Raw genomic sequence first — 25,797 nt, 5'->3', positions numbered from 1 at the left:
TTCATAGGCACACAAATATTACTAATAGAAAGTTTCACTAAAGTCAGCAGTCCCTATGAGTTGTGCAGAGATCTGCAGTGGAGTAGCCCTCAGTTTCAGCGCACAGAGTGAGAACAGTGATGACGTTCTAGATCATCAGATCCTCAAAAGTAAAGGGTCTGTAATAACCAATTCCCATAGTGCAGTGATGCTCAACCTTTTTAAACTAGCGGTGCCTCTGGACAGACTGGAGATCTGGGAAAAATGCCTGCTTTCATTTGTTTTTTTACTACAGGAAAATAAGAAGAGCAATTTCTTCTGTTGCAAAGAATGGAGAGAGACTGCAGGAGCGACAGAAGGTTTGTAACACTACAGGTTCCTATTTGAGATCTTTGGGTTTATCACATGAAATGCATCTGGATACTCAAGAGATGTGAAAAGTGAACTGACTAAAACATTTAACCAATAAGTGCAGCGATAGCTGGTTGGCTTACTGGTTATCTTTAGGCCCAGGTAGGCACAGACTGGCAGGGAAGGGAAACTGCACGGTGCCTCAGCAGGAATCAGAAAGCAAAGGACAGGTGGGAGGAAGGAGCACGGAAGAGGATGGGGGGGCTAGTCCCCACAGCCTAAGAGGAAACCAGCCAGCAGCCTAGACTCATCAATGAAACAATTAGCTGCTCCTTCACAGGTGCTCTCTCCTGCCCAGCCAAGGGCTTCACCTGAGCCCTGTTGCTTGGTTGAGTTTGCCTCCTCTTCTCCCCCTCCCAGTCAGAGGGTGCCTCCAGTAGATCCCAGCAGCATCTGCGTCCCAGCTGGGTGTTATCGGTTAATCATTTAACCTGGGGGTTTTCAACCTTTTTTAACACGTGTACCCCTTCTGGCGCAAAGTTTCAGCTCATGTACCCCTTATTTTTTTCTTGGTTTTAAGGGGTGGGGCCGGGCCCATGTGGTGAGGGAGGGAGGGAGTGGGGCAGGGACGACACCGCACAGCTGGGGCCGAGCCATGTGGAAGAGGGGGAAGTTCCTGCCACTGCGCGCACCCCAGTGGAGGCCCAGGGGGTGTGCGCCCCCCAGATCTGTACGTGGGGCAGAGGCAGCTGCTGTTGCAGGCTGGACTCCGCACCCTGCTGCCCCAAGAGCTGTGCGACACCTTGTGCCTGCTGTGACTGGGCCGGCAGGGGGCAGGTAAGTGTGTGTGACGGGGAGGGGAAGGGAAAGAGATCAAGAATGGCTGGCACCCCGATGAACTCAGAAGAGGTTAAGCGACTGGTTTTGAAACAGCATTTCCAGCCCCCGCAGCACTAAAGCTGCGCGCGGCCGGCAGCGCCCTCGAGTCGCTCCCGCGGCCTCCCAGGTAGGTGCGACCCCGACCAGTTCACGTAACGCCTCCAACTCTCCGCGGCGCAACAGCAAACACCCCGGCCGAGACACGAGCGGCACGAACAGCCTGCTGGGAAAAACCCAGGCGCAACTTCCGGCCGCCCCCTCCCTGGCTCGCGTCACTGCCGGGCAGCGGAAGGGGCAAGGCCCCAGCAGCGCGGCGCTCTCCCGTCACGCGGCTGCCTGCGGCGACTAGTGATGACATATCACAAACTCCGCGCTGCTATTGGGCGGGGACGGCCCTATAACCCCTCGCCGCGGCGCGTGCTAATGAGGTTGCCGGACTCCGCGCCGCGATTGGCTAGGGGCGACCCTATAACCCCTCCCCGCGACATACGCGCCTTCCTTTCCTCTCCGGCCGCACAAGGTGCTGGGTCCTTCAGCTGAAGCTAAGGCCGCGTCCGCCCGGCGACTAGCACCAGGCCCCCCCGCCCGCCATGGCCTCCGTCTCCGAGCTCGCCTGCATCTACTCCGCGCTCATCCTACACGACGATGAGGTCACCGTCACGGTGAGCCCCGCGCGGCGCGGCGCGGCCCGAGCTGACCAAGATGGCGGCGGCGGCGGCGCGTGGCCGCCCTCGCGCTTCCCTCTGGCGCGGGGGTTTGCGCACGGCCCCAGACTCGGGCCTTCGGCGACCGTTGAGTGGGGGGCGGTCTGCGCACGGCCCGGCCGTTGGGCGTTCGGCGACCGTTGGGGGGGAGGGGTGGTCTGCGCACGGCCCGGCCGTTGGGTGTTCGGCGACAGTTGCGGGGGGAGGGCGGGTTGCACACGGGACCCGGTGTGTGTGTATGTGTGTGTGTGTGGATGTACGGGCCGTTGAACGGTTGGTGACGGCGGGGCCGTTGCAGGAGGACAAGATCAACGCGCTGATCAAGGCGGCGGGAGTGACCGTGGAGCCGTTCTGGCCGGGCCTGTTTGCCAAGGTAGGCTACCACGCTGCACGGGGGGTTTCCTATTTCGCAGGTTTGCTTCTATTGAGAACCGCCCGACTGGCGCCTGCTGCAGCTCGCTGGGACTCGGGACCTGCCCGTGTCACAGATTTCCACCACGTGGCTGGTGAAGGGCGAAGCAGGCGGAGGAGGCGAGTCAGACCCATGACGTCCTGGCCGTTGACATAGCGCTGAACGGGGTTGCGGATGCTCCGGACCAAGCGGCCCGTGTCCCCTGGTCCGACGTGGCCGTGGGGGCGGGTGTGGGGCACGTGCACTCGCGCTCGTCTCTCCTGGAGCAGGGAGCTTCGTCTCGCACATGCTGCGGTCCAAATGGCCCGGGGATCTCTGCGGGGTATTCCCGCAGTTGGTGCTCATGAGTCTTTCTGGAGGAAAGCCAAAAATGGGGGCTCTCCTGTCACTTGCCCAGTCTCGAGTGGGTCAGGCTGGAAGGAGATGGTGCCCCGTGGCAGCGAAAGATGCTGTCGCTGGTGTGAACAGAGCGGAGGGACCCGCGTCCCAACGGTTACGTGGCCGTGACGCAGGTTGTGGCTTGGGGGCAGCAGTTCACGTCTCGAGCAGTATGCACAAGTGCACGTGCTGTGACATTTAACGTGGGAGGATCGAGACTGAGGGTGCACAGTAATGGGCCGACCTGTGCTAATGTCCGATCCAGTCCTGCGGCTGCCGTGCGCCCGAGTAACTCTTCGCTGCTCCTAGGCTCTGGCCAACATCGACATCGGGAGCCTGATCTGTAACGTAGGAGCTGGCGGCGGTGCTCCCGCTGCTGCTGCTCCAGCTGGTGGCGCTGCGCCTGCCGGAGGGGCTGCCCCTGGTAAGTGAAGGCCCCGGGGGTGTGGGCTTGCGTGCTGGGGAGAGGCGGTTCAGGTTAACTCACTGATGAGTAACAATCTGGCAGTTGCACCAAAACTTGCCTTGGGGTGCAGGACCTTACCCTGGTGTGAGGACTTGTTAAGAAAACAGACACATAATTCAAATGCTGGGGATCGCAGGTGTGCTGTTTAAGTGCACCAGGCCTAGCTTTCCGTCTCAGAGGACAGAACGTGTCCCCAAAGTCAGAGATGTACTGTACTCCATGAAGGATGCGTGGTCTCCCTTGATTTGAAAGGGGGCGTGTTCTCATCTAGTGTTGAAACCAGTGGTGCAATTTGGGGTGGGGCAGTTGATTTTAAAAGCAGTGTCTTTAACTCGCTTTATTCCTGCTCCAGTTAGGAGATGCAGCCTGCACCTAGTACTGCAGGGTCCTATAATTTGCACACAGACCCACCCCTACTTCACCCACTGTTTTTGGCCTCAGTTAAACTATGACTCTTGCATAGCCTAGAGGAGTGGGGCCTCCTACCTACAGGTCTGCATGTATTCTTTTCAGTAGTATCAAATTGCAAGATACTGATAGCTTTCTTCTTTTCCAGCTGAGGAGAAGAAAGAGGAAGAAAAGAAAGAAGAGTCGGAGGAATCTGATGATGACATGGGCTTCGGTCTGTTTGACTAAACTGACTTTGTACCATTTGTAATAAACAACATTGACTTCTAGTTTCTGTCTTTTTAGAGTACAAGCCCTGGGATGGGGGTGGCAGAATTGGAAGATTTCTTTTGGTTCATCTCTCGCTGGTTCCATCCCATGGGTCCGAATTTGCACAGTCCAGCTTTGCCCCTTGATGATTATGCCCTTTCAGTTCAGATTTCTGAGAGGCACAGGACCTTGGCTGTCTGGACAGAAGAAACTGATGTAAAGGATAACACAATCTTCATTTTAGTACTTGGTTGAATAAAACCTGGGCTGAATCCAGATGCACCTCCAGGGGTGGTGTAACCCCTGTGGTTGTCTGAGCTGCTGTGTGAGCTGAGGGATCCATGAGGCTTAGTGTTCCTCCATGCAGTGGCTCGACAGGCCTCTTTGACAGCTGAGTGCCACAGTATTCAGGTCCATTTTTGCCAAGAAGTGCATGATTCTGTTGCTTTATAGGGTTTTTATTCTGCAGTGGTCACTTACTCTGAGTGATTCAGCTATAATTGCTTTAGTGATAATTTTTCCTGTAAAAGCAAATCAAATGCCTTTGACTCAAACAGCTCATGGGATTAAGTAGGTAGTGACAGGGTGTCCTGATGTTTGTGGATCCTGACTTAAACCTTTTACCCTTGCAGTCACTCCTTAGCAAAAGCTTTCCTTTCCCAACCCCACAAACAACCTTGGATGTGACTTGTTAAAGCTTAAAAATAGAAGCTTGCCTATAAGATAGCACTTTTTTCATAGTAAAATTGCATTTTGCTATCTGGTAGGATACAAACCAGGGTTAATAGAGAACAGCAGTAGTAGCATCAGTTCTGCTAATCATCGACTTAGTCCTTCTTTTCCTTTCTATAAGAAAAGTGAAAAACTTAGATGCTTTCTTTTGAGAAATTTATTATGAGGTGAGATTGAAAATATTACAAGTCTTTATCAGTATGCCTTTTTTTTTTTTTTTTTTAAGGTGTTTGAAACAAAAGGTCTGAGTTCAGTGAGCTAACTTTAATACTGTGCCAAAATTTTACTTCAGCCTACAGCTGCTAGGAAGTTGTGATTCAGGCATATTTTTGGACTCTGAAAGAGAGAAACCATATTCTCCTTGAGCTCCTATACGCAACGTATACGCTCCTGTTTTACAAATAAAAGTTGAAGGTATTTTTCTATACGGTGCAACTGACTTGTTCATCCAGCAGCAGTTTATTACCTGAAAAGGGAGGGAAAGGGCGGAAAATGATACTAAAGTGCAAGTGTCACTATGTTGCTCTTACAATGGTGACCCAGAATGTAATAACCAATTGTGTCAGTGTCAAACGGGTAGAGACAATGACAAGTTCTGGAAACAACTGATTTGTGTGTGTCATGATCTTGTCCTACCTCCCATCATTCTCTGGCCCTAGATAATTCTGAGTACCATGATACTTGTTAAGAGGTACATTGGCAAACTTAAAACTAATCATTCTTTCACTGCTTTATAATTAGAGGTGCACCAATATTGGTGCCATATTGAATTGGCACTGATAAAAGGAAAATTATTATAGGCAATTGGCTTTTTTGGCCAATGTCACCAGTCACTCATATGCCTTCTGGCTGGGGCCCCTGGATGCTGAGTACATGTGTGCAGCTACACACATGCACATGGCCAGGAATGCAGCTGGGCAGTGTGAAAAGCAGTGCCCTGCAGGTAAGTGTGGAGAGGAAAGGGGAGGGAAGGAGCATGGAGTGGGGGTCAGATTGAGGCCCTCACAGTAAGGGAGTGGGGCAGGGGCTGGGGGCACTGCCTAGCCAGGGCAGTCAAGGGCTGCCTGTCCATAGGGCAGGGTGGCCACTCCCTGCTACTGTGCACCAGCCCCCCAGGGAGGTATGGGGGTGGGTATGTGCCCCCCTGCCAGATTTGTGTGTGTGTGGTAGATGCATGCAGACTGCCTATGGTGGGGTTGGGCCTCTGCTGCCTTTCCCTGGGAGCTGTATGCTGACTGCACATCCCCTGCCTGCCTGGCAGTAGTGGGGGCAACAAGTGCTTCCTGCTGCTGGGTGGGCAGGAGATGTACAGCTGACTCATGGGGCAAAGGCAGCAGGGTAGAGACCCCTGAGCCCACAGCAGGCAAGCCCACTTCCACCCTTGACCTGCTCAGCTCTGCAGTGCTTCAACTAAAACTCATTTGATGTGCCCCCACTGCCATTTTTAAACAGCAGGATGCTGATTTCATGGACAAGCTGCAAGCAGCTCTGTCTGGCCCCCCACCCCACTCCCTCCTTGACTGTGGGGGCCTTTCTCTCTCCCCCCACACTCCTCCCAAAACCTATTCATAGTCATTAGGGGCTGGAGGGGACCTTTCAAGACCACAGGGTCCAGCCCTGCTGCACTTGAGCAAGAAAAACTGCTGGGATCAGATGGCCCCAGCAAGGTGGGTGTTAAGCCACTTCTTGAAAAGCACCAGGGTGGGTGACTGCCACCTCTGGGGGGAGCCTGTTCTAGACCCTCGGCACTCAACTTGTAAAGAGGTTTTTCCTTATGTCCAGTATGAAGTGATCTTCAATCAGTTTGGGCCCACTGTTTCTTGTCCTCCCTTGGGGGATCTTGGTGAACAGATGCTCCCTCTGGCCCTGACATATACCGCTACTAAGTCCCCTCTGAGTCTTCCCTTCTCCAGGCTGAACTGTTCCAAGTCTTTCAGCCTCTCCTCGTATGACCTGCTCTCTAGCCCTAAGCATGCACGTGGCCCTCCTTTGGACTCGCTCTGGCTTCTCTGCAGCACCCAGAACTGGACTCAGTACTCCAGCTGTGGCCTCACTAAGGCCAAGCAGTTAGGCTCGGAAGCGGCGAGAGATGCGCAGGTGAAAGTCTGCTGCGCCCCCACTCCCCCAAAGCCCCCCAGAAACCCTCCAGCAGCCGCGGAGCCCCCCGCCAGCCCCCAGCACAGCCGGGGTAAGCAGAGCCCATGGAGAGAGGAGGCAAACCCTTAGTGAGTGATAGGAGACGGCTGAGTGGAGTCGGGCCGGGTCAAGCCCTGCCCAGGCCCCTACGTGGCCCAGCCCCCCAGGGAGCCACGCGACTGGAGCCGCGCGAACAGGCTGCGCAAACAGGTGCGCTTCTCTGCCGGCGCGTGAGTTAGTGCAGAGTTCGCACGGGAGGGTGCATGGGAGGGTCCTGGGCCCTCCGCCTGAGCACCCCCCAGGGTAGACAGCCCCAGCCGTAGCCAGCCTACCAGAGGCATGACACGGATGGGCACGTGCCGCGCCCCGAGGGTCCCCTCGGGCTCCGCGGCCCCCCCCCCGGCACCTCAGAGACGGCCACCCAGACGGAGCCCCTGGTTCCGGGCTCCACGCAGACGGAGCCCCTGGCTCTCGGCTGCGGGGGCTGCCTGTCCCTTTTTCAGGCTCTGGGGCCTGGGAGCATGGCGACCTCCCCTTGCGGGGTCTGCTCCCTTTTGGGGTCTCTGGCGCGCCAGCTGGAGGAGCTCCAGGCCACAGTCCAGGGACTGCGTGCCATCAGGGACTGCGAGCAGGAGATAGACTCCTACTGCCAGGCCCTTCTCCCCCGGGAGGCGGAGGGTAGATCACAGTCTCCCTCCAGGCCAGAGGAGGACTCCGGGACCTCCTGCTGTGTCCAGCCAGGGGCATGGACCAAGGTGGTCAAGGGCCCTAAGGCCCGCCGCACCAAGGCCCCTCCCCCGCCAGAGCTGAGCAACAGGGACGCACCTCTTGCTGCCCCAGCAGAGCCTGTGGAGTTGCCGGCCCCCACAGGCAACATGGGCCTAACTGCAGCTCCCGCCCCTGCTCTCCCCAAGACAAAACGTAAGGTGTTTGTTGTGGGAGACTCCCTCCTGAGGGGGACGGAGGGGCCAATCTGCCACCCCGACCCCTTAGCCTGGTAAGTCTGCTGCTTCCCAGGGGCCCACATGCAGGACATTACGGAGAGGATCCCAAAGCTCCTTAAACCCACAGACCACTATCCCATGCTCCTTATTCATGTGGGCACCAATGACACGGCTCGGAGCGTGCCCAGCCAGGTCATGAGGCGCTACAGGGATTTGGGAGCGGGGCTTAAGGGTCTGGGGGCACAGGTGGTGTTCTCGTCGATCCTCCCAGTCTCAGGCTATGGGCTGAGCAGGGACAGGAGGATCCATGTGGTCAACCAAAGACTGCGGCGCTGGTGTCGTCAGGAAGGCTTTGGCTTTCATGACCACAGCCCGCTCTTTGGCGAGAGAGGCAGCGAGCTGCTGGGAAGAGATGGCCTCCACCTCTCTCCCCTAGGGAGGAGGCTCTTCTCAGCCAGACTGGCTGACCTGCTCCACCGGGCTTTAAACTAAGCCCGCTGGGGGACGGGGGGACTACCGCCACTGCTGGCCCGCTGAGCAATCCTTGCAAAGCCAGCGGATCACGGCGCTTCAGGGAGCCCACCCCTGCCCCAGCCCTGGTAAAATCTGTGGGCAAGGAAGGAGCCCCCCAGGGGGCACTTGCCTGCCTGTACACAAATGCCAGGAGCTTGGGGAATAAGCAGGAGGAACTCATTCTCCTGCTCAGTGCAAACAATTACGATGTCATAGGGATCACGAAGACCTGGTGGGACTCCACCCACGACTGGACCGCGGGGATAGATGGCTATACCCTGTACAGGAGGGATCGTGTAGAGAAAAGGGGCGGGGGTGTAGCTCTCTATGTTAAGGAAAGCTACGCGTCCCTGCAAGCCGATATTGGCAACCAGGGTGGACGGCTGGAGACCCTCTGGGTTAAAATCCGTGGGGAACACGGCACAGGGGACACAATGGTGGGAGTCTATTACAGACCTCCCACCCAAAGTCCTGAGCTAGACCAGGAGTTTGCCCAGGAACTGGCTGAGGCAGCTTGCTCCAGGATCATGGTTGTCATGGGTGACTTCAATTACCCAGACATCTCGTGGGAGGATCGCTCAGCAAAATCTGAGCAGTCGCAGAGCTTCCTCTCGTGCGTGGATGACGTCTACCTGACTCAAGAAGTCTATGGGCCAACGAGAGGCAAAGCGCTGCTCGACCTGGTACTGGCTACTGGGGATGACCTAGATGGCGACCTAGTGATCGATGGGAAGCTGGGTGACAGCGACCACGAGCTGATCACCTTCACCATCCGCCAAAAAGCTGGCAAGTCAGTCAGCAACACGCAAGTCCTTGACTTCAGGAAAGCCGACTTTGACAAGCTCAGGAGGCTTGTCAGTGAGGCCCTAAGGGACTGTGACCACAGGGAGAGGGGAGTTCAAGAAGACTGGTTGCTCCTCAAGGGAGGGATCCTCAATGCACAAACTAAGTCTATTCCATCTCAGAGGAAAGGCAGCAAGAGGGCACAGCAGTCCCCCTGGTTCTCCAGGGACCTAGCAGACCTCCTGAGGCTAAAAAGAAAGGCCTACAAAGGATGGAGGATGGGAGTCACCTCCAAGGAGGATTATTCTGCACTGGTCCGGTCCTGTAGGGAGCAGACCAGGAAAGCCAAGGCTGCAACTGAACTCCAGCTAGCTTTGAGCATCAAGGACAATAAAAAGTCCTTTTTCAGAAATGTGGGGAGCCGGAGGAAAAGCAGGGGCAACGTTGGACCCCTGCTGAACCAGATGGGGCAACTGACAACTGACGCCCAGGAAAAAGCCAACCTATTAAATAGGTACTTTGCATCGGTCTTTCATCAGCCCCATGGGACGCCCATGCCCGCTACTGGGCCAGGAAGTCCGGGTGAGGGTGATCCCCTGCCCTCCATTAATGCTGACTTTGTGAAGGAACATCTTGAGAAGCTGGATACCTTCAAGTCAGCCGGCCCTGACAATCTTCACCCCAGGGTACTCAAGGAGCTGGCGAGCATCATAGCCCAGCCTCTAGCGCGGATCTTTGAAAACTCTTGGCGCTCTGGTGTAGTGCCCGAAGACTGGAAGAAGGCCAATGTGGTGCCTACCTTCAAGAAAGGGAGGAAAGTGGATCCGGCTAACTATAGGCCCATCAGCCTGACTTCTATCCCGGGGAAGATCTTAGAAAAGTTTATTAAGGAGGCCATCCTTAATGGACTGGCCGACGCCAACATCTTAAGGGATAGCCAGCACGGGTTTGTTGCGGGTAGGTCTTGCTTGACCAATCTCATTTCCTTCTACGACCAGGTGACCTATCACCTGGACAAGGGAGATGAGATTGAGGTCATATATCTTGACTTCAAAAAAGCCTTCGATCTGGTGTCCCATGATCGCCTCTTGGAGAAACTGGCCAATTGTCGCCTTGGGTCCCCCACGATCCACTGGCTGGAAAATTGGCTCCGGGGTCAGACCCAGAGGGTAGTAATTGATGGAAGTCACTCATCGTGGTGTCCTGTGACCAGTGGGGTCCCCCAGGGCTCTGTCCTTGGACCTATACTGTTCAACATCTTCATTAATGATGTGGACACTGGAGTCAGAAGCGGACTGGCCAAGTTCGCCAACGACACCAAACTTTGGGGCAAAGCATCCACACCAGAAGACAGGCGGGTGATCCAGGCTGACCTGGACAGGCTCAGCAAGTGGGCGGACGAGAATCTGATGGTGTTCAACGCCGATAAATGCAAGGTTCTCCACCTTGGGAAGAAAAACCCGCAGCATCCTTATAGGCTCGGCAGTGCTATGTTGGCTAGCACTATGGAAGAAAGAGACTTGGGGGTCATCATTGACCACAAGATGAACATGAGCCTGCAATGCGATGCTGCGGCTAGTAAAGCGACCAAAACGCAGGCTTGCATCCATAGATGCTTCTCAAGCAAATCCCGGGACGTCATTCTCCCCCTGTACTCGGCCTTAGTGAGGCCGCAGCTGGAGTACTGCGTCCAGTTTTGGGCTCCACAATTCAAAAAGGATGTGGAGAAGCTTGAGAGAGTCCAGAGAAGAGCCACGCGCATGATCAGAGGTCAGGGAAGCAGACCCTACGATGACAGGCTGAGAGCCATGGGGCTCTTTAGCCTGGAAAAGCGCAGGCTCAGGGGTGATCTGATGGCCACCTACAAGTTTATCAGGGGTGACCACCGGTATCTGGGGGAACGTTTGTTCACCAGAGCGCCCCAAGGGATGACGAGGTTGAATGGTCACAAACTACTACAAGATCGTTTCAGGCTGGACATAAGGAAGAAATTCTTTAGTGTCCGAGCCCCCAAGGTCTGAATAAGCCTGCCACCGGAGGTTGTTCAAGCACCTTCATTGAACACTTTCAAGATGAAACTGGATGCATATCTTGCTGGGATCCTATGACCCCAGCTGACTTCCTGCTCTTTGGGCGGGGGGCTGGACTCGATGATCTTCCGAGGTCCCTTCCAGCCCTAATGTCTATGAAATCTATGAAGCAGAGTGGGAGGATGACATCCTTCGCCTTGCTCAAGATGCCTTGGGGGATGCATGCCACTGTTTGATTCGCTCTACCAGCTATGGCATCGCATCGGTGGCTCGTTTGTTCTGTGGTCTATCACGACACCCAGGTCTCGTTCAGTTGTGGAGCTGGCAAATGTAGCCTGTAGCTGAATTGCAGATTATTTCTTCTCATATGCAGCCCTTTACACTTCTCCATATGAAACATCATTAGGTTATGATCCGCCCACCTCACAAGACTGTCCAGGTCAGCCTGTATTGCCAGCCTGTCGAGCATTACCACACTCCCCCGTAATTTGGTACTGTCTGTGGACTTTGCCAGTTCACTTTTAATATCCGAATCAAAATCATTGATGAACATGTTGAAAAGCACTGGTCTGAGTACTGAACCCTGAGGGACACCACTGGTCACTTTCTGCCATGACGACTTAGTTCTGTCAGTCCGTACCCTTTGGGTCCTACCACAGAGCCAGTTACCTAGCTACCTGACAGTAAAGTAGTCGAGGCTGCCTTTTCCCAATTTTACCGTGAGGACATCATGGGAGACTAGGTCGAAAGCCTTTTTGAAGTCCAAGTATATGACATCAACCTCATTTCCCCTATCCAGGTGACAAGTTACCTGATTGTAGAAGGCAATGAAGTTGGTCAGACACGACCTGCCTATAAAAAAGCCATGTTCTGCCCATAACAAAGCCATGGTGGCTGTCCTTTAGAATACTGCCTTCTGTTAGCTTATCAAGAGTGGATTCTTTAATAATTTTTTTTCCAGGATTTCATCAGAGATTGAGATCAAACCGATTGGCCTGTAATTCCCTGGGTCCTCCTTTCTTGAAGACAGGCACCTCATTGGCTCTCTTCCAGTTTTTTGGGACCTCTCCTGAGCACGAGGAGTCTTCAAATAACTTTGCCATAGGTCATGCAATGTCAGCCAGTTCTTTTAGCACTCTTGGGGGTGTAGTTCATCCAGTTCTGCTGACTTGTAGATATTCAGCCTCTCTAGGCGTTCCCCAAGAACTTCGTTAACTGTGGGAGGGTGATCACCCCCACCTTGATCATCCTATGTCCTGTCAAGCAGGCTAACACCATTGGACTGGTGGAATACCAACACAAAGTATTCCTTTAGGAGTTTGGTTTTGTCCTGAGTGTCGGTTAGCAGCTGTCCTATTTCGTTCATCAGGGACTTGCCTGCGGAGCTGCTCTCCATGCTGCCCAGCTGTGCTCCTGTAAAGTGGTTATTGGATTGGTATTGGCAGATATGCCTGGTGAATAACTAGCTATTGGTATCAGCCAATAAAATCTTTATCAGTGCACCCCTATTTATAACCTGAAACGTAAAACGGAAAGCTACTGGAAAGCAGTCTCAGACAGACAGTAAGACTCCTCTGGCCACAGCCGTTCAGTGATGGAGGGTCTGAATTAAACACAACTCAGTCATGAGTACCTAATTTATTATGACGATCTTCAGCAGCAGATGACTCTTTTCCAAGGACTACTGGACTTGCCTCAGCCCCTTGCAGTTTCTCTGCAGTGGGAAAGATGAGAGCACCCACCAGCTGCAAGCCCTGGGGAGAGACAGTCCCTGGCCATGCACACCAAAGGGGAGCTGGGGGCAGGCAGCCCTTGCTCAGAGTGAAGGCGGGTCCCCTCCCTGCAGCCCAAGCCTCAGCAAAAGGTTCCTGCGCACAAAGCATTTCCCACCTACTGGAATCCAGCAAGCACAGCCTCAACTGGATTGTTATCTACGTGACTGCTGCATCAGTCCCTGCCTGGTTGGGGCCATGCTAGAGCCCCTTTTCCATTGCCTGCCACTGCAACTGCTCCCTAGTGCAAGGCCCACCATGATCAGGGATTTGGAAGACTGCAAGGAGTGTGCTGAAGCACGCTGACCTGGATTTGTGAAGGAGTTGTGTTTGGGGACATGCTGGTGCCTTGTCCGAGTCCTAGCTGGCGTGTGGTGCAAAACAGCAGTGCTGCTGTCATGGTTTCTCTACGCATGCTTCAGGATGTGCCTGCAGTCTGCAGGGTCCTGGTGCTTGGCGGGCCAATTCTCCCTCAGAGGCTCCATGTTGTCAACTCCTGCACTGGGAGGAACAAAGCCTGGCTTAGACCTGGACTTGCACAGCCTAGATTTCAGTGTAGAACCACTCAACACAAATACCGGGGAAGGATAACATACGACTGGTTAAGGATCTAGTTAATTTTGGGGGTTTTTTAAAAAAAGAAAAGGTTTTACACACAATAAGATTTAAAAGGGGTTTTATTTTCTCTAAAAATAAAATGGAGGTTAACAGGAAAATGTTTTATATTGTGCACTTCATTTAGATATCTAGTGCTCATTTCCTGGTTCTGTGCAACTGCTCTTAGGAGCCTGTCATTTGCCTGGCTTATGTTAAGGACATAAGCTTCAGCTTTCTTTTTAAAAATACTGAACTGAGAAAAAAAGTTTGGGGGAAGGGGGCTCACTGTTTTTAAGGCGGCCAGTAGTGGGCATATTTAAATACATACTGACTGCTGTCTAAAACTACTTGCAGGAGTTCCAGATAAACTGCACCATACCTCGAATCTTCGTCCTGAGGTTTCCAGTTCATCCTTTATTTGCTCCCTTGTGGTTTGATCCTTGGGCTGTCAAGTGCGTCATGCAGAAGTGGAACAGACTCACCTGGAAAGTCTGTCGCTCTGTCGTGAGAGAAAGTCTCGAATTTGCCGAGACTATCCACTTACTTTATTTATGGGAGGTTTAACCACTGTATAAAACAGTGGACTACCCAATGAGAAATAAAAGCATCAGCTCCTGTTGCTCTGAAAGGGAGAAAATGGTTGCTCAGCTATCCCTCCAGGGCAGGAAGCGGGCAGAACTTCTTGGGTGCCTGTACACAAGTGCGGAGGCTACTCTGGCACATTGCAATTACAGCATGTTGGAGCAGACTCGATTAATCGAATCTGCTGGAGCGTGGTCATTACCGCACTCCAGCAGCCTTCTGCGTCTCGTGCATCAGCATTCCCGCACTTCAGAATGGCAGAGTGAGTTTAGTTCAAGTGCCCCTGCTGCCATTTTGAAGCACGGGGACACTGATACACGAGACACTGCAGTGCTTTAATTAGAGTGGCTTTTGGAGCTATCCCTCACCTCCAGAGCAGGTGTAAAAGCACCCCATATTAGTATCCTCAATTAACAGCTATTACTGTTTGGGTGTGGCACTTTGTTTTGGAGCAGGCTGAAGGACAAATTAAGCCCTTACTACTCAGATGTCTGAATCTGGGTATGGAAGTGCCCTGTGCCATGTACTTCTGAATGTTCAGATGAAGAAATTCCTTAAAAAAAAATGTGTTCCTTGCAGCATAAGAAATATTAGAGCCAGGATTTCACTGGTAACACCTTTTTAATAGGTCAAAGTAACTGTACAGTTCATTATATTCTTCCTGAGAATAATTTATATCCCCCAACAACCAAAAGGGAGCGTGGTTTTTATTGAACAGAACAGATGGTATAACTGGTAAACCAAAGAAAATAGTCACACTGCTCGGCTGTAACTCCTCCCAGGCAAGATAGACACAAAGATGGGTTAGTTAACTACAGCGGGTTTAAAATATTCAACATGGCTTTAATCTTTCTTTATAAATTATATAAAAATGGGGAACATGTATGGTTACAGAACCTCTCTTCTAAATGCAGCTCTGGGTTGCTCTGGTACAAAGCAGCATTTTTGCTGCCAAGGAAAATAACATTGCTACAAAAAACTGGCACGTTATTCTGGTGAAAAAGACATACAAGAGTTTTCAGTTGTGTCTACAGCTAGTTTCCAAACAAATGCTTCACATATCCACATAAAAGTAAAAGGCAGGAAGATGAAGAGGGCTTTAGTTTGTTCCGAAATGACCGAAGTCTTGAAAATATAGCTTTTTTATTTTCTCTGTAAATCGTGATTAGCATATTGCGACGTAAGTGTTCTAATAAAAAAGGTTCCAGTCTGGATAGTTCGCATACTGTGGGCAAGAATTCTCAGCCCTGAGGTTTCCCAGAATTCTTCACTTCACAATATCTGTCTTCAGTCTGCTGCTTGGACAATTCTGGCTCTGAGATTTAACCCCCGGGCAGCTTTAGGGTAAGCATGTCCTATGTGATCACGTACAATTTAACTGCGTTCCCAAGTCACCACTTCCAAGGGCTTCTGTACAAACTTAATTCTGTGATAATGCCACATTTTTAATCTCAGACCATGTTGGCTTTTTGATAAAAACTTGGTTTAAACTTTTATAAGAGAAAACCAACAGTTGTCAGTCAGATCCGCTGAAGCAGGAGTCACTGGAAATCCAGGACTATGCAAGGCTAATCCTCACTGCTGGTCGAAGGCTAGATAATACCCTTGCACGAGCAGTATTCTTGAACCGACAGACAAGATTAGATCTCTCCCCTCGGTATTTAGTGGGGTCTGGACTGGCCAATCATTTTCAGTCTGGCTTGATCAATAACATCCAGCAAGTTTTTGGCATCTACAGCCAGAGCGTGAGCAGCTGTGAGCATTTGCTTTTTGTATTCCTGCTGCAGGCTGGTCATGACATATTGCTGTGCCAGCTTCATCTTGTTAATGAGTTCGGCCAAGTCGGAGTTCAGCAACTTCTGTGCCATCTCAATCTGAAAAGACAAGATGCAGTCAGGCTGTATAAACAGATGTTCACAGGAGGCAGATCACTGGGAGTCTGCACCCAGAATGGTATCACAGACCACGTCCCCCGCCCCACAAATGAGATCACTACCATTGTGGTGAAACTCGGTCACTGGGGTTGAGATGTCACAGTCTGTGTGGGTGCCATTTCAACAGCAGGCGATTAGAGCAGGGTAACAGTTAGGAGCCTCTCTCAAGACTCAAATAACTTCCTCGTAATATGGAGCAGTACATACAGTTAGGGTGCATCTCGTCCAATACAAACTAGATCCCGAACTTGCTCTCTTATGCCTCTGAACAGCCACTGGAGGTTAACAGGCATCGGACCCTATTCATCAAGGCTGGATTTGAACCTGGGTCCTAGAGATTAGGTTTCCATTTTGCCCTGAATCATTCTCTCAGCCTCTCTCTCTCTCCATTAAATTATTTTTATTGATACTCCAAGCAATAACAAAATATAATAGAGATAAAGATGCAAGTCCCACAGCAGGTGAGGTAGCTGTCTGGAAGGAGGGTCACTTGGCATCTCTGCTGCACGGGGTATCGTGTTCTTTGAGCATTCTCAGTGCCTGCAGTTCCTCCGAGATCTTGTGTGCACAGACACAGCTCTGGGGAAGATGACTGACCTGGGCTCACTGGGACCTGGTCTGCAAGCAGGGAAGTAGCTGAGCCATTGTCACTTTGAATCAGGTCACTGCTGAGCATTTCTTGAGCAAGAGCTGCCAACGGCCACACTAAGTGATCTGTTTAATGAGGTTTGTGTGCAAATCATAATTCAGTGAGACATGCTGAACTGGCACCCAGGAATTAATCCCCAGGTGGTGCCTCCAAATAAAAATCCTAACTCCTACGTAGGCACTGCGAACACTGTACCTCAACTCCTCGTGTGTCACGCATGCTATTTACTGACATGGAATTCAGCAGTTTGCACTGGCAGGCAGGGTAGGGCCCACGTCCACAGAGCAATGCAACGATTAAGATACCAAACGCTATCGGAGGGGTCAGTGCCCAGAACACAACGCGTGTCAGGGGTGGGGTGAATTAATTAAAATGTTCTAACATTTCTGTTTTTTAGAAAAGGTTGTGATACATGTTCAGATACCGGCTGACACTGGTTGAGGATGGCTGCAGACTCACCAACTGCGGGTTAGAATAGGAGCACATCTTTACATACCTCTCTGTGAGTGCTTGCTGGGAGCACTGGAATGGTTTCATCTACTGTTGCGAGCAAAGTTCTCAGTGCCAAACCAACCTCCTAATGAAAAATAAACCAGGACAGAATGCAGCTCAGTATTCACTACTATTTTGTGGCTCAAATACTCCTTTTACACACTATTTTATTTCCTTTTAGGTTCATCATTTATGCATGTGGAAACAGAAACACCTCAGTAGCAAACACCTATTATACATTTAAAACTTCTTTTGGATGTCAAAGTATTTAGGGTGAGAATAATAATACTAAAAAAGGCTTAGTTTGGATTTTACCAGTGACCTCAGTGCAAACAGAGTTAGAGTGATACTGCTGAACAGCTGAAAATCCTACCCTTATTTCTTAGGTTACGTTAAATTTCACAAGAGAGAAAACACGTAGCTAGCTTAGCGCAGGGCACACATGGAATATATATACACACTGCTTTCAACTGACTTTGGCTGAAGTGCGTATATCAAAGGATTATTTTAAAAATACTAATTTTTCTTTAAAAAACGGAGAGAAAACATAGCACAGTAAATCCTTCATGATCACAGGCAGTCAAGGGAAGATGTTGTTAACTGTAATGCTATTTCAGGAGTGCTCATAAAATGAATGCTCAGACAGGCGAACAAGATTTTTAGTAATATCTTTCATTGGACAAACTTCATAGCTGGGGGAGAGGTTAAGCAAACTTTGTGCACAAAACCCCCTCCTCTCGGGTCTGAGGAGGAAGCAGACAGTGTCAGCTAAACAATGAATTGTAAAAGTACAGCAATGATGCATGTTAAACCCTGTTATGACATTATCTAGCAAGTCCTGCTTCTCACATAGACCCTGACCATCAGCGCTTACAGCTGCCCTACCGCAGGTAGGCAGAACTGAGCATGCACACCGATGCAGACAGCTTGTACTTTCAAGCTTTTCGGTCTGTAACATTTCTGATAACTCTGGTGCCTCTCAGGACAGACGTAAAACACTGACTGCAGGAAATGTCATCTTCCTACCTTCACCATGGGCACGTACTCCTCTGGAGGGGCTGGCTGGATTTTGCTGGACATTTCTATTACAGCTTTCACCAGTCCAGTGACATTCTCGTATACCTTATCGTTGGAACGGTCCAAGTTGGCAGTGGGAGGAGGGCTGATTTCCTGCGGCTGAATCTGAAAGCAGAAGAGATGTTGCTGTCCTCTCTTTCCCCAGCAGATGGCGCTCGGCTACTTCACCCAACATCAACCCCGCTGCGGGAAGCAGATAACCGCTGCTAGCTTATGATCAAGCCTTCCCCACCAAAGCCCAGCCTCCGATTGGGCTGTGTCACTGAAGGCATTTTGGGCTAAATGTAATTTTCTGCCCGAGCTCAATTAGCAAAATGAAGTCAAAAGAACTTTACACCATGAATCTGAGAAGCTCCCAGAGCAGAAAAAGCAGCCTCGGGATCACAGGTTGTGCAGGACTTCTCATCCCCACCTGCAGCACCTTTCAAGAGGCTCTGTCCTGCAGGGAACACTCCCTCGGCACTTCGAGGAGTCCACCTCCGAGGTGCAGATTTCATGATGCAAGGTCTAGGGGACAAACTGGGCACTTGGCGCCACTGGTTCTATCAATACACCGGATTTCTCGGTTACAAGCTCAGATGGCATATTCCCCCTCCTGAGATTCACCCATGCAGACAGACAGAGCTGCAGAAATAGTTTCTTCTGATAGAGAGGCCCTGACTCTTCTCTGCCTTGCAGCTCTGAAGTCATGTATGCCGGCGGCCCACTGCCAAACTCTGGCTCTGCTTCATGCTCTTTGCACTCATTCTGCTTAGGAGCAAAGAACACCACAGTGCCAGCAACGGAGCGCCAGCCCTGACATTTTCAGGCAATTGTTTTCAGTCCTGGCAACCGTACTGAGGGTAGACTCAGCAGTACACTCGGGAGAGAGGAGGGGACTGAAGGGTACATGGTTATTGGTGGAACTGCATGGACAATTAAGGAAAATTTGGGGGGGGGGGGAAGGAATTCTTATCAATTCATTGCGAGCGCTGACACTGCAGGTAATGAGACAACATTGTCAAATACCCTTTCCAGGATGCTGGAAAGAGACTGGGCCAAATGCTGCACTCCTTACTCATGCAAAACTCCCACTAAATTGCAGCTGGCTCAAGCTGAATCTAAGCAAGACTGAGGTGACCCTGCCAGCAGGAGGGGTCACACTTCGCAGACCTTGCCTTCTCTGTGCAATCTCTCCTCTCAGCACCACTTTCGCTTACACCAGGGATGCTCAAACCCCAGCCCATGAGCCCAAAACAGCCCTTGGCTCCATTTCATCTGGTCCATGGGGCTCTGTGGGGAGCCCTGTGGACTGTGGCCCTGTGCGTTAGGGTCAAGTGTGTACCCAACCCAGTGCATGGGGGCAGTGCAGGGTCCCCTGGGACCCAATCCCAGTTGGGCAGGGGTGGCACAGGACCCCAGGAGCCCAATCACAGCTGGGTTGAGGCAAAGTCCCCTGTTGCCTCCACCTGGCCCTCATGTGCAGGATTGGGCTCTGGGGATCCTGCAATGCCCCCACCTTGGGCAGGACTGGGCTCCAGCCAGGTGGAGGCAGTGCAGGCCCTGATTCTGGGGCATGGGGGAGAGGCATAAGGCCTGATCCAGCCTGGAGACTGGCCCGGTACCATTCATTTGGCCCACAGGGCCAAAACTTTGAGCACTACTGGCTTAGATTGTAAAGATGGTCTGCTATGCTTGATGCTAATGAATGACCACATGGGGAGGGGAAAAGGAGAAAAAGAAAACCCAGGGACCTGGCTGCACAGCTGCACCCTATCCTGAGCAGGACCAAGGCTATCCAAGCATCCTGGGCCTTTAAGTTTGATCACCTGAACCCTTTCTACCTGGGGGCAAAGCTAGACCCTGAAAGAACAAAGTGCAAAAACAAAACACAGGTCCCCCTGAGGACTCTGCACTATTCCCCTTCGAATATAGGATTTGGGTCGAGGTTTTGGTCCTAGTAAGTAAAGGCCTCCACGAACCCAACCCCAGTCACCTGGCACTGGTTCCTTGCCACTCCCTCTGTGCCCAGGACAGAGGAGACAAAGGCTCAGACTGCAGATCTCACTCTCCAAAGGGAGCGCTCTAGGACTCTGCCACTCCAAAGTAAATGCTGAACTCTCTTCCGTGACTCAGCTCCCCAAAAATTTCACTCACTTGTGCCAACCACAAGCAAAACTATTCAAGCTTAGCCAGCTACAGAAGGGAAAGGCAAAGACTTTTTCCAAACTGTACTTTTAGGTACTGAAGGAGCTCATACATTAATGTGTCTTTTCTAACGTGCATTAAAATTCATGGGCCCAAATGTGAGGCCTATGCATGAGCAGGGAGTCTGCTCCGATGCCAATGTGCTGGAATTCAAGTGCATCAAAGCAGACTCAATTAATCAATTAATCAAGTCTGCTCAAGTGTGGCAATTGCCGCACTCCAGCAGCCTCCTGCATCAGCGTCTCCATGCTTCAAAACGGCAGCACGGGAGCTTTATCTAAACCTTGTTTGACAAGCTGCCACCATTTGGAAGTGCAGGGATGCTGATACACGAGATGTTTTGGGCACCTGAATTAAAGTGGCTCTCGGAGCTGCTCCAATTCAAGTGTCCTCCCCTCCCCCACCCAAAGCACGTATATAAATGCCCTGAAATACTGAATTAATGCACATTAGGCTGTGCTAATGCACAGTAGTGCATTTGCATGCCTTTTTACTGACATTTCATGCGTAGTAGACTATTTTACTGCTCATTAGCATAATATCACTTTATGATGCTTTAATGTGCAGTAAAATAGTTTCCTGCAAATTAAAGTGCACATGGAGACACACCCAGAGACTGCCTACGTGGAGCTTTGCTGGAGTAAGGAATCCAGGCTTTAGCACAGTGTTGCTGCGTTCCACCAAGGAGGTGTTGACAGAAAATCCAATACAGAAGCAACTGAATATACTGACTGGAAAATGCCTTGGGAAAAGGAAGCCTGTTACTGGTGGGAGGTGGGGAATTCAGAAGTTACAGCAATGTCGCATGCAAAGACATCCGTGATTAGCCCGCGCGCACATGCATACTCTGTGCTTACCCGCCATGGCTATTGTTGAGCAGAATGTGGGGGAAGGTTAAAGAAATTTACCAGAAGGAAGGAAAAAAGAAAAAACAATATTAATGAACGGAGCAGGAAAAAACCAGACAAAACACCGCAGCAATAAGAGACCAGTTTAAAAAAGCCTGCTAAAAAAAGGGGGGAAAAAGCATTCTTAACAACTCTGCCTGTGTCTTGTTAGCTCCCGGTTCATTTGTTACAGAAGCCTGTGCCCCCTGCTCAGCACCCAGCGCAGGGAGTAGAGGTGTCGGCCATGCACCCATGCTTACACTATATGAAATAAATGGGGGAGACGACATGCAAAGCTGGACAGGAACATGCCAGTCTGGCAAGGAGGAAGAGGGTAAATGGAGCCAGGGGCTCCGTCACAGTGGGAAGCAGCGGCCTGGAGAAAGGCCAGTCCTTTTCCACGTACCATCAATCCATTTCTCAAGAGATCAGGCCAAGGTTACACAAGCCTCCCTTGAACTTTTTACGTGCTTGTCACAGGAAATAGTTACTCATCGAACTGTACTGCCCATGCTCATAAAGCCTGGTCAAGCTTGTGGCTAAAACTACTGAGAGACCATTCTGGAGGCATGACACACAGGCCATCCGATCCCTCTGCTAGGCCTCGGTTTCAGAAGAAGGGCATCTGTATTCCTGGACAGTTCGTTATTTGTGCGTCTCTCCCGTTTCTGTAGCCAACACCAACAGTGCTCAACCGCAGACTAAAATGGCCAGGGTTATCTTTGCACGGGCTGGCTGATTTTCTCTCAACAAAACACCGTGCACCGCACATTTTTGGCATAATCAATTTGGGATTAAAGAACCCAATTCTTGTCCTTTTACTTGTACTTGGCCATTATGGAAAAAGAGACATAGGAATTTATATGCTCAACCAGCCTGCAGGAGACAGGCTGCTTCATCATATTTTATGCTCTCATGATTCCAGAAAAGTCTTCAGTTTTATCCAAAAGCAAAGCACTGCGACTTCCTGAAGAAGGGTAAAGCAAACCCATTTTAAGATCAGTGCAGAAAGCTGACAAAACCATTTCTCTTCTAGGGAAGCCAGTAGCTCTGGTAATTGAAAGCCCGTGGATCTTTTATTAACTCTATCATCTCCCGCTGCCTTTGCTTTGTTCCTTTTGCTGGGCTCTGGCATCAGAAAAATGATTTTTCTGCAAATATTTTGGACGTTCATCAAGTGTCAGGGTTTATAAAGGGAATTTTAGATTGAAAAGCTGAGTTAAGGAACACAGCTGTTACTGGTTTTTTAGTCTCTGAGTCTTGGCCAACCTGAAAAACACTAACACCGGTTTATAACAAACCCTTGCTCTAAGTGGTCAGTTGTGACCGTTTCTACTGATTCTTAAGCATTCAGATAACCTTGGAGTAAGAGCAATAGGGAGAGAAAGGCCCCAGCGGAAAGGACTCCGGCTTTGCTAGCTGTACGGCTTTGATGGTTTGTTTTGAATTCCAGAGGCAGGGATGAACCGGGTTCTCCATATTTTCCTCAAAACCATAAAACAGGCATCACTAACCATAATTCTCATGTCTGTCCCAACGTGGGAGCTTAGTTCTTCCCTGCAGACTGGGGGAGGCTTCATTGTCTCTTTCTTGTAAAACTTCAATCGAATTGCCTTCCCCTAGACTGGTTTGTATGACCTCAGGGCCTCGCCCTTCTGGTTTTGTGAGAGCCTGCACTGGTCAGCACAGGCTTGGGTGAGCTCTCATGCTCTCTCCCCTTTCGAACACATAGAAATCCCCTCTGTCAGCATCAGCTGAGAAAACAGGGGCAAGGGACATGAGCAGGACGGAAGTTGACCGAATTCTGGAGTGCTAATCCTGCAGCAGGAGCGGTGGCTTCCCAGAGCAGGACAGACTGTGGAGGTGAAAGGCTACAAGGAGAGAAGGTGCTGTGTTGTGGACACATCCTTTCCCAGCTACATCATTTCCCACATTCCCAAGCTGCACTGTGTACTGCCACTGAAAGTAGCTGCCAGCAAGAATAGCGCCAGCTTTTCCCTGCAAAAGGCACAGAAGGCCACTTGAGTTTTAATCTCCTGCCAATTAAAAAGGCAATACAAAGAAATCTCCAAGATGGGGAACCAGGCTCGTGCTGGAGGGAACACAGGCATTAATGCCATCTCAGCAATGGCAGGGGGGCAGTTAAAACATGTCATTTCTAGCATTTGGGGCCAACCTACGGGATCTGCTCCAGGGCATGACCCCTCCAGGGCAAAAGTCCTAGACACTGGTGCCACCTCGGCACCTGCCCACCCCGGTACCCATTTGAGAGATGAAGGCACTGGGAGGTGTTTTTTGAATCTATGTAGCAGTTGTGTAACTCTTCACTTGTGTTCTTCTGTATCCATGGAAAATGAACCCTGGAACAAGAAAACCTTGGCAAAACCACATCCCTACACTGAATCGCACCACTGACCTGGGCCCTTCTCTGCCACCCCATCATGGGCTGAGGGGAGCTGTGGCACTGAAGCAAGGAGCATGCTGGAACCTCACAGCACAGCAGGGGACAGGGACCGCCTTGAAAAGAAAATTAATACCCAGAGGGTCTGTCTGTCCCGCCCCCCCATCCTGAGGAGCAGGAGCTTAGGGCAGCCTGGGCTTCCCCCAAATAATGGTGACAAAGCAAAAGGGACTGTAGGAGTTTGCCCCTCACCACTCCCCATCGCAGAACAGGGGAACGGGCCCTTGGAGCTCACAGGTCAGTGCTCTTTAAACGTGAAGCGAGACTAACAAAGCCCTGCAACGCACAGAGGCAGGAGGGGCTGAGACTGGAGGGATGGAGAGGGTGTTTTTAGAAGTTCTTTTTCCTCATAGGATCCTTCTGGTGTGAAAAGCAAAACCACAGTACCAAAGCGCATGACGTACAAGACCCAGTGAATAAACCCTGCTAAACCCAATGAACAGCCAGTGCAAACATGTCCCACAACAACATATGCAGTCACAAGCTTCAGTTCTGATTTCACTTTCAGCAGCATCTCCTGCTTCAGCAAGTCAACATTTCTTTTGAAGTTAAGCCCACGCCCAGCGCCCCTCCGCAATGTACCTTGACCCCCTCGTTATAGCTGTCCACTGGACTGTTGAGGCTGGCGAGGCTTCCCAAATGGCTGGGGGCTCCGGGACGAGGAGGCTTCTTTGGTGGAGCTGCATGATCTAGTTGACAGAACATTTTGTACTTACTAAAGGATTAGTGCGTTCGGTTCTCTTGGACTTACAAGCAGCTGAGGCAACAAACAGTGCAGTAAATCAGTTTGTTCTTAAAGCCCTTCCACAACGAAGAGAATACGTTTGTTTTGATAAAGTCTCAAAAATCTAGTATAAATGTTCAGTTCAGGGCCAGGGTACAGCATCTAAAACATCTTCAGAGGCATCAGGCACCTCTTGACGTGACAGACGAGAGCTGCCAGTGCCCAACACCTCTGAAAATCTGCCTAATTTCACCTTCTTACCCAACACCAGACACCTTGTTTGAACGAATCTGGCAACGCTGTTATATACTGCTGTGGTGTTAAACCCTACTGTGTCATTTCGGAGGTTCGAAGAACTATACCAAGGATCGCGAGCTTCAGGGTTTATGCTGATGATATGGTGAGTTTATGGCTTACCTGGTTTTCCCACGGGCTGATATATGTGCTGGTTACCAGCCTGTAACAGAAAAATTAAGATTAGTTGAGTAATTGTAGTCACCGTGTTTACAACTCAGGATCCTCAGTATGAAGGTAGTGGTTTTGATCTTAATCATTCGAATTATACGAATTCCAACCACAGACCATCCAGAAAGATATTTCCCATCCCCCATCACTTTAAAGTATTGCAAAAATCCTGTATTTTTGAACTACAAGTTCAGATTGCGTTATTTAAGGTAAGAAGCCACTTTCTTCTGATTTTCTGCCATCTAGAACTGAATCACGCTCCAGCCGTATTACAAAGGGCTTGTCCTTTCAAGGATGATGCCAGCATTAATTAAACGGGATGGCATGTTTACAGAAAATGTGGTTTTTTATCCAGATGTCAATTTTGAAACGAGTCATGGCTGTTGAGATGAAACTGAAGCAGAATGATTAGAAAACTGCACGCTCTAGGTCCATTTCAGTTCCTGAGTTTAAATCACCCTTAAGGACTTAAAGAGCTTCATAAAATAATAGACGCTTCACTTTCTAATTTACAAGCGTTTCATGTTGGACCGAAGTGCTTTTCCTTGCTAGTTATATTTGTATACCTTTCTGCCAAGTAAGATGAAAGTCTGTTTAGTCACAACAGAATGAATACTTTATATAGGATTTGACATTGTATTCTTGTAAGGCAATGTGATGCAGATAATCTTTGCTTCATGAAAGCACATCTGCATAAAGGGTTTCCTTTGCAAATGAAAAGTATTGACATAGCTACAGCTCTCAGTGAAGCACAGCAGTAAAATGTCTCAGCAGAGTCTTTATTTATCAAGTGGAACCCTTTTCCTACAAAGCAGAAAGGTTGGAAAGATTTGAGAGAGTCTTGTGTATCAAACTGAAAGAAGCTGCATTTTTAACACTCAGAAAAGAACAACATTTGGAGATCACAGAGCAAGATGCAGAAACACACATGTGCTGGCACAAACTCATCCTCAGCTACAGATGAATCCAGTATAAATCACTGCACACCACTTTGCTCATTTGACTT

The 25,797-nt window shown here is 50.4% G+C and overlaps 2 protein-coding genes across 8 annotated transcripts in view; one reads left to right on the top strand and one right to left on the bottom strand.

Moving 5' to 3' along the window:
- The first annotated feature begins 1,696 nt into the window (after positions 1-1,696).
- Positions 1,697-3,846, top strand: RPLP1 (ribosomal protein lateral stalk subunit P1). The gene is made up of 4 exons (XM_006258699.4): positions 1,697-1,871; positions 2,212-2,286; positions 3,013-3,127; positions 3,726-3,846. Exons 1-4 carry the CDS (start codon positions 1,800-1,802, stop codon positions 3,803-3,805), a joined length of 342 nt encoding a protein of 113 aa, XP_006258761.1. The 5' UTR covers positions 1,697-1,799; the 3' UTR covers positions 3,806-3,846.
- Positions 3,847-14,517: 10,671 nt separating this feature from the next.
- The window catches only part of PTK2 (protein tyrosine kinase 2), a 336,960-nt gene continuing 325,680 nt past the window's right edge, over positions 14,518-25,797 (bottom strand). For all 7 annotated transcript variants that reach the window (XM_059723705.1, XM_059723704.1, XM_059723702.1 and 4 more), the window contains 5 exons: positions 24,744-24,783; positions 24,185-24,291; positions 18,017-18,172; positions 16,995-17,075; positions 14,518-15,789 (listed from right to left, as the gene is read on the bottom strand). In XM_059723705.1, the coding sequence (XP_059579688.1) occupies positions 15,577-15,789; positions 16,995-17,075; positions 18,017-18,172; positions 24,185-24,291; positions 24,744-24,783 (597 nt within the window). In that variant the 3' untranslated portion in view covers positions 14,518-15,576. The remainder of the gene's footprint in view (positions 15,790-16,994; positions 17,076-18,016; positions 18,173-24,184; positions 24,292-24,743; positions 24,784-25,797) is intronic.

This window comes from Alligator mississippiensis, chromosome 3 (genome assembly GCF_030867095.1).
Source record: "Alligator mississippiensis isolate rAllMis1 chromosome 3, rAllMis1, whole genome shotgun sequence".
In the NCBI taxonomy this organism is placed as follows: Eukaryota; Metazoa; Chordata; order Crocodylia; family Alligatoridae; genus Alligator; species Alligator mississippiensis.
The sequence above is the reverse complement of the archived record's forward strand: the minus strand, read 5'-3'. Positions and strand labels throughout refer to the sequence as shown.

What these genes read in the sequence shown, in the direction of transcription:
- RPLP1 (XM_006258699.4), top strand. Translation starts at nt 1,800, where the DNA reads ATGGCCTCCGTCTCCGAGCTCGCCTGCATCTACTCCGCGCTCATCCTA. An exon ending in ACGATGAGGTCACCGTCACG is followed by an intron (nt 1,872 to 2,211) that starts GTGAGCCCCGCG and finishes GGGCCGTTGCAG; the next exon opens with GAGGACAAGATCAACGCGCT. An exon ending in TGCCGGAGGGGCTGCCCCTG is followed by an intron (nt 3,128 to 3,725) that starts GTAAGTGAAGGC and finishes CTTCTTTTCCAG; the next exon opens with CTGAGGAGAAGAAAGAGGAA.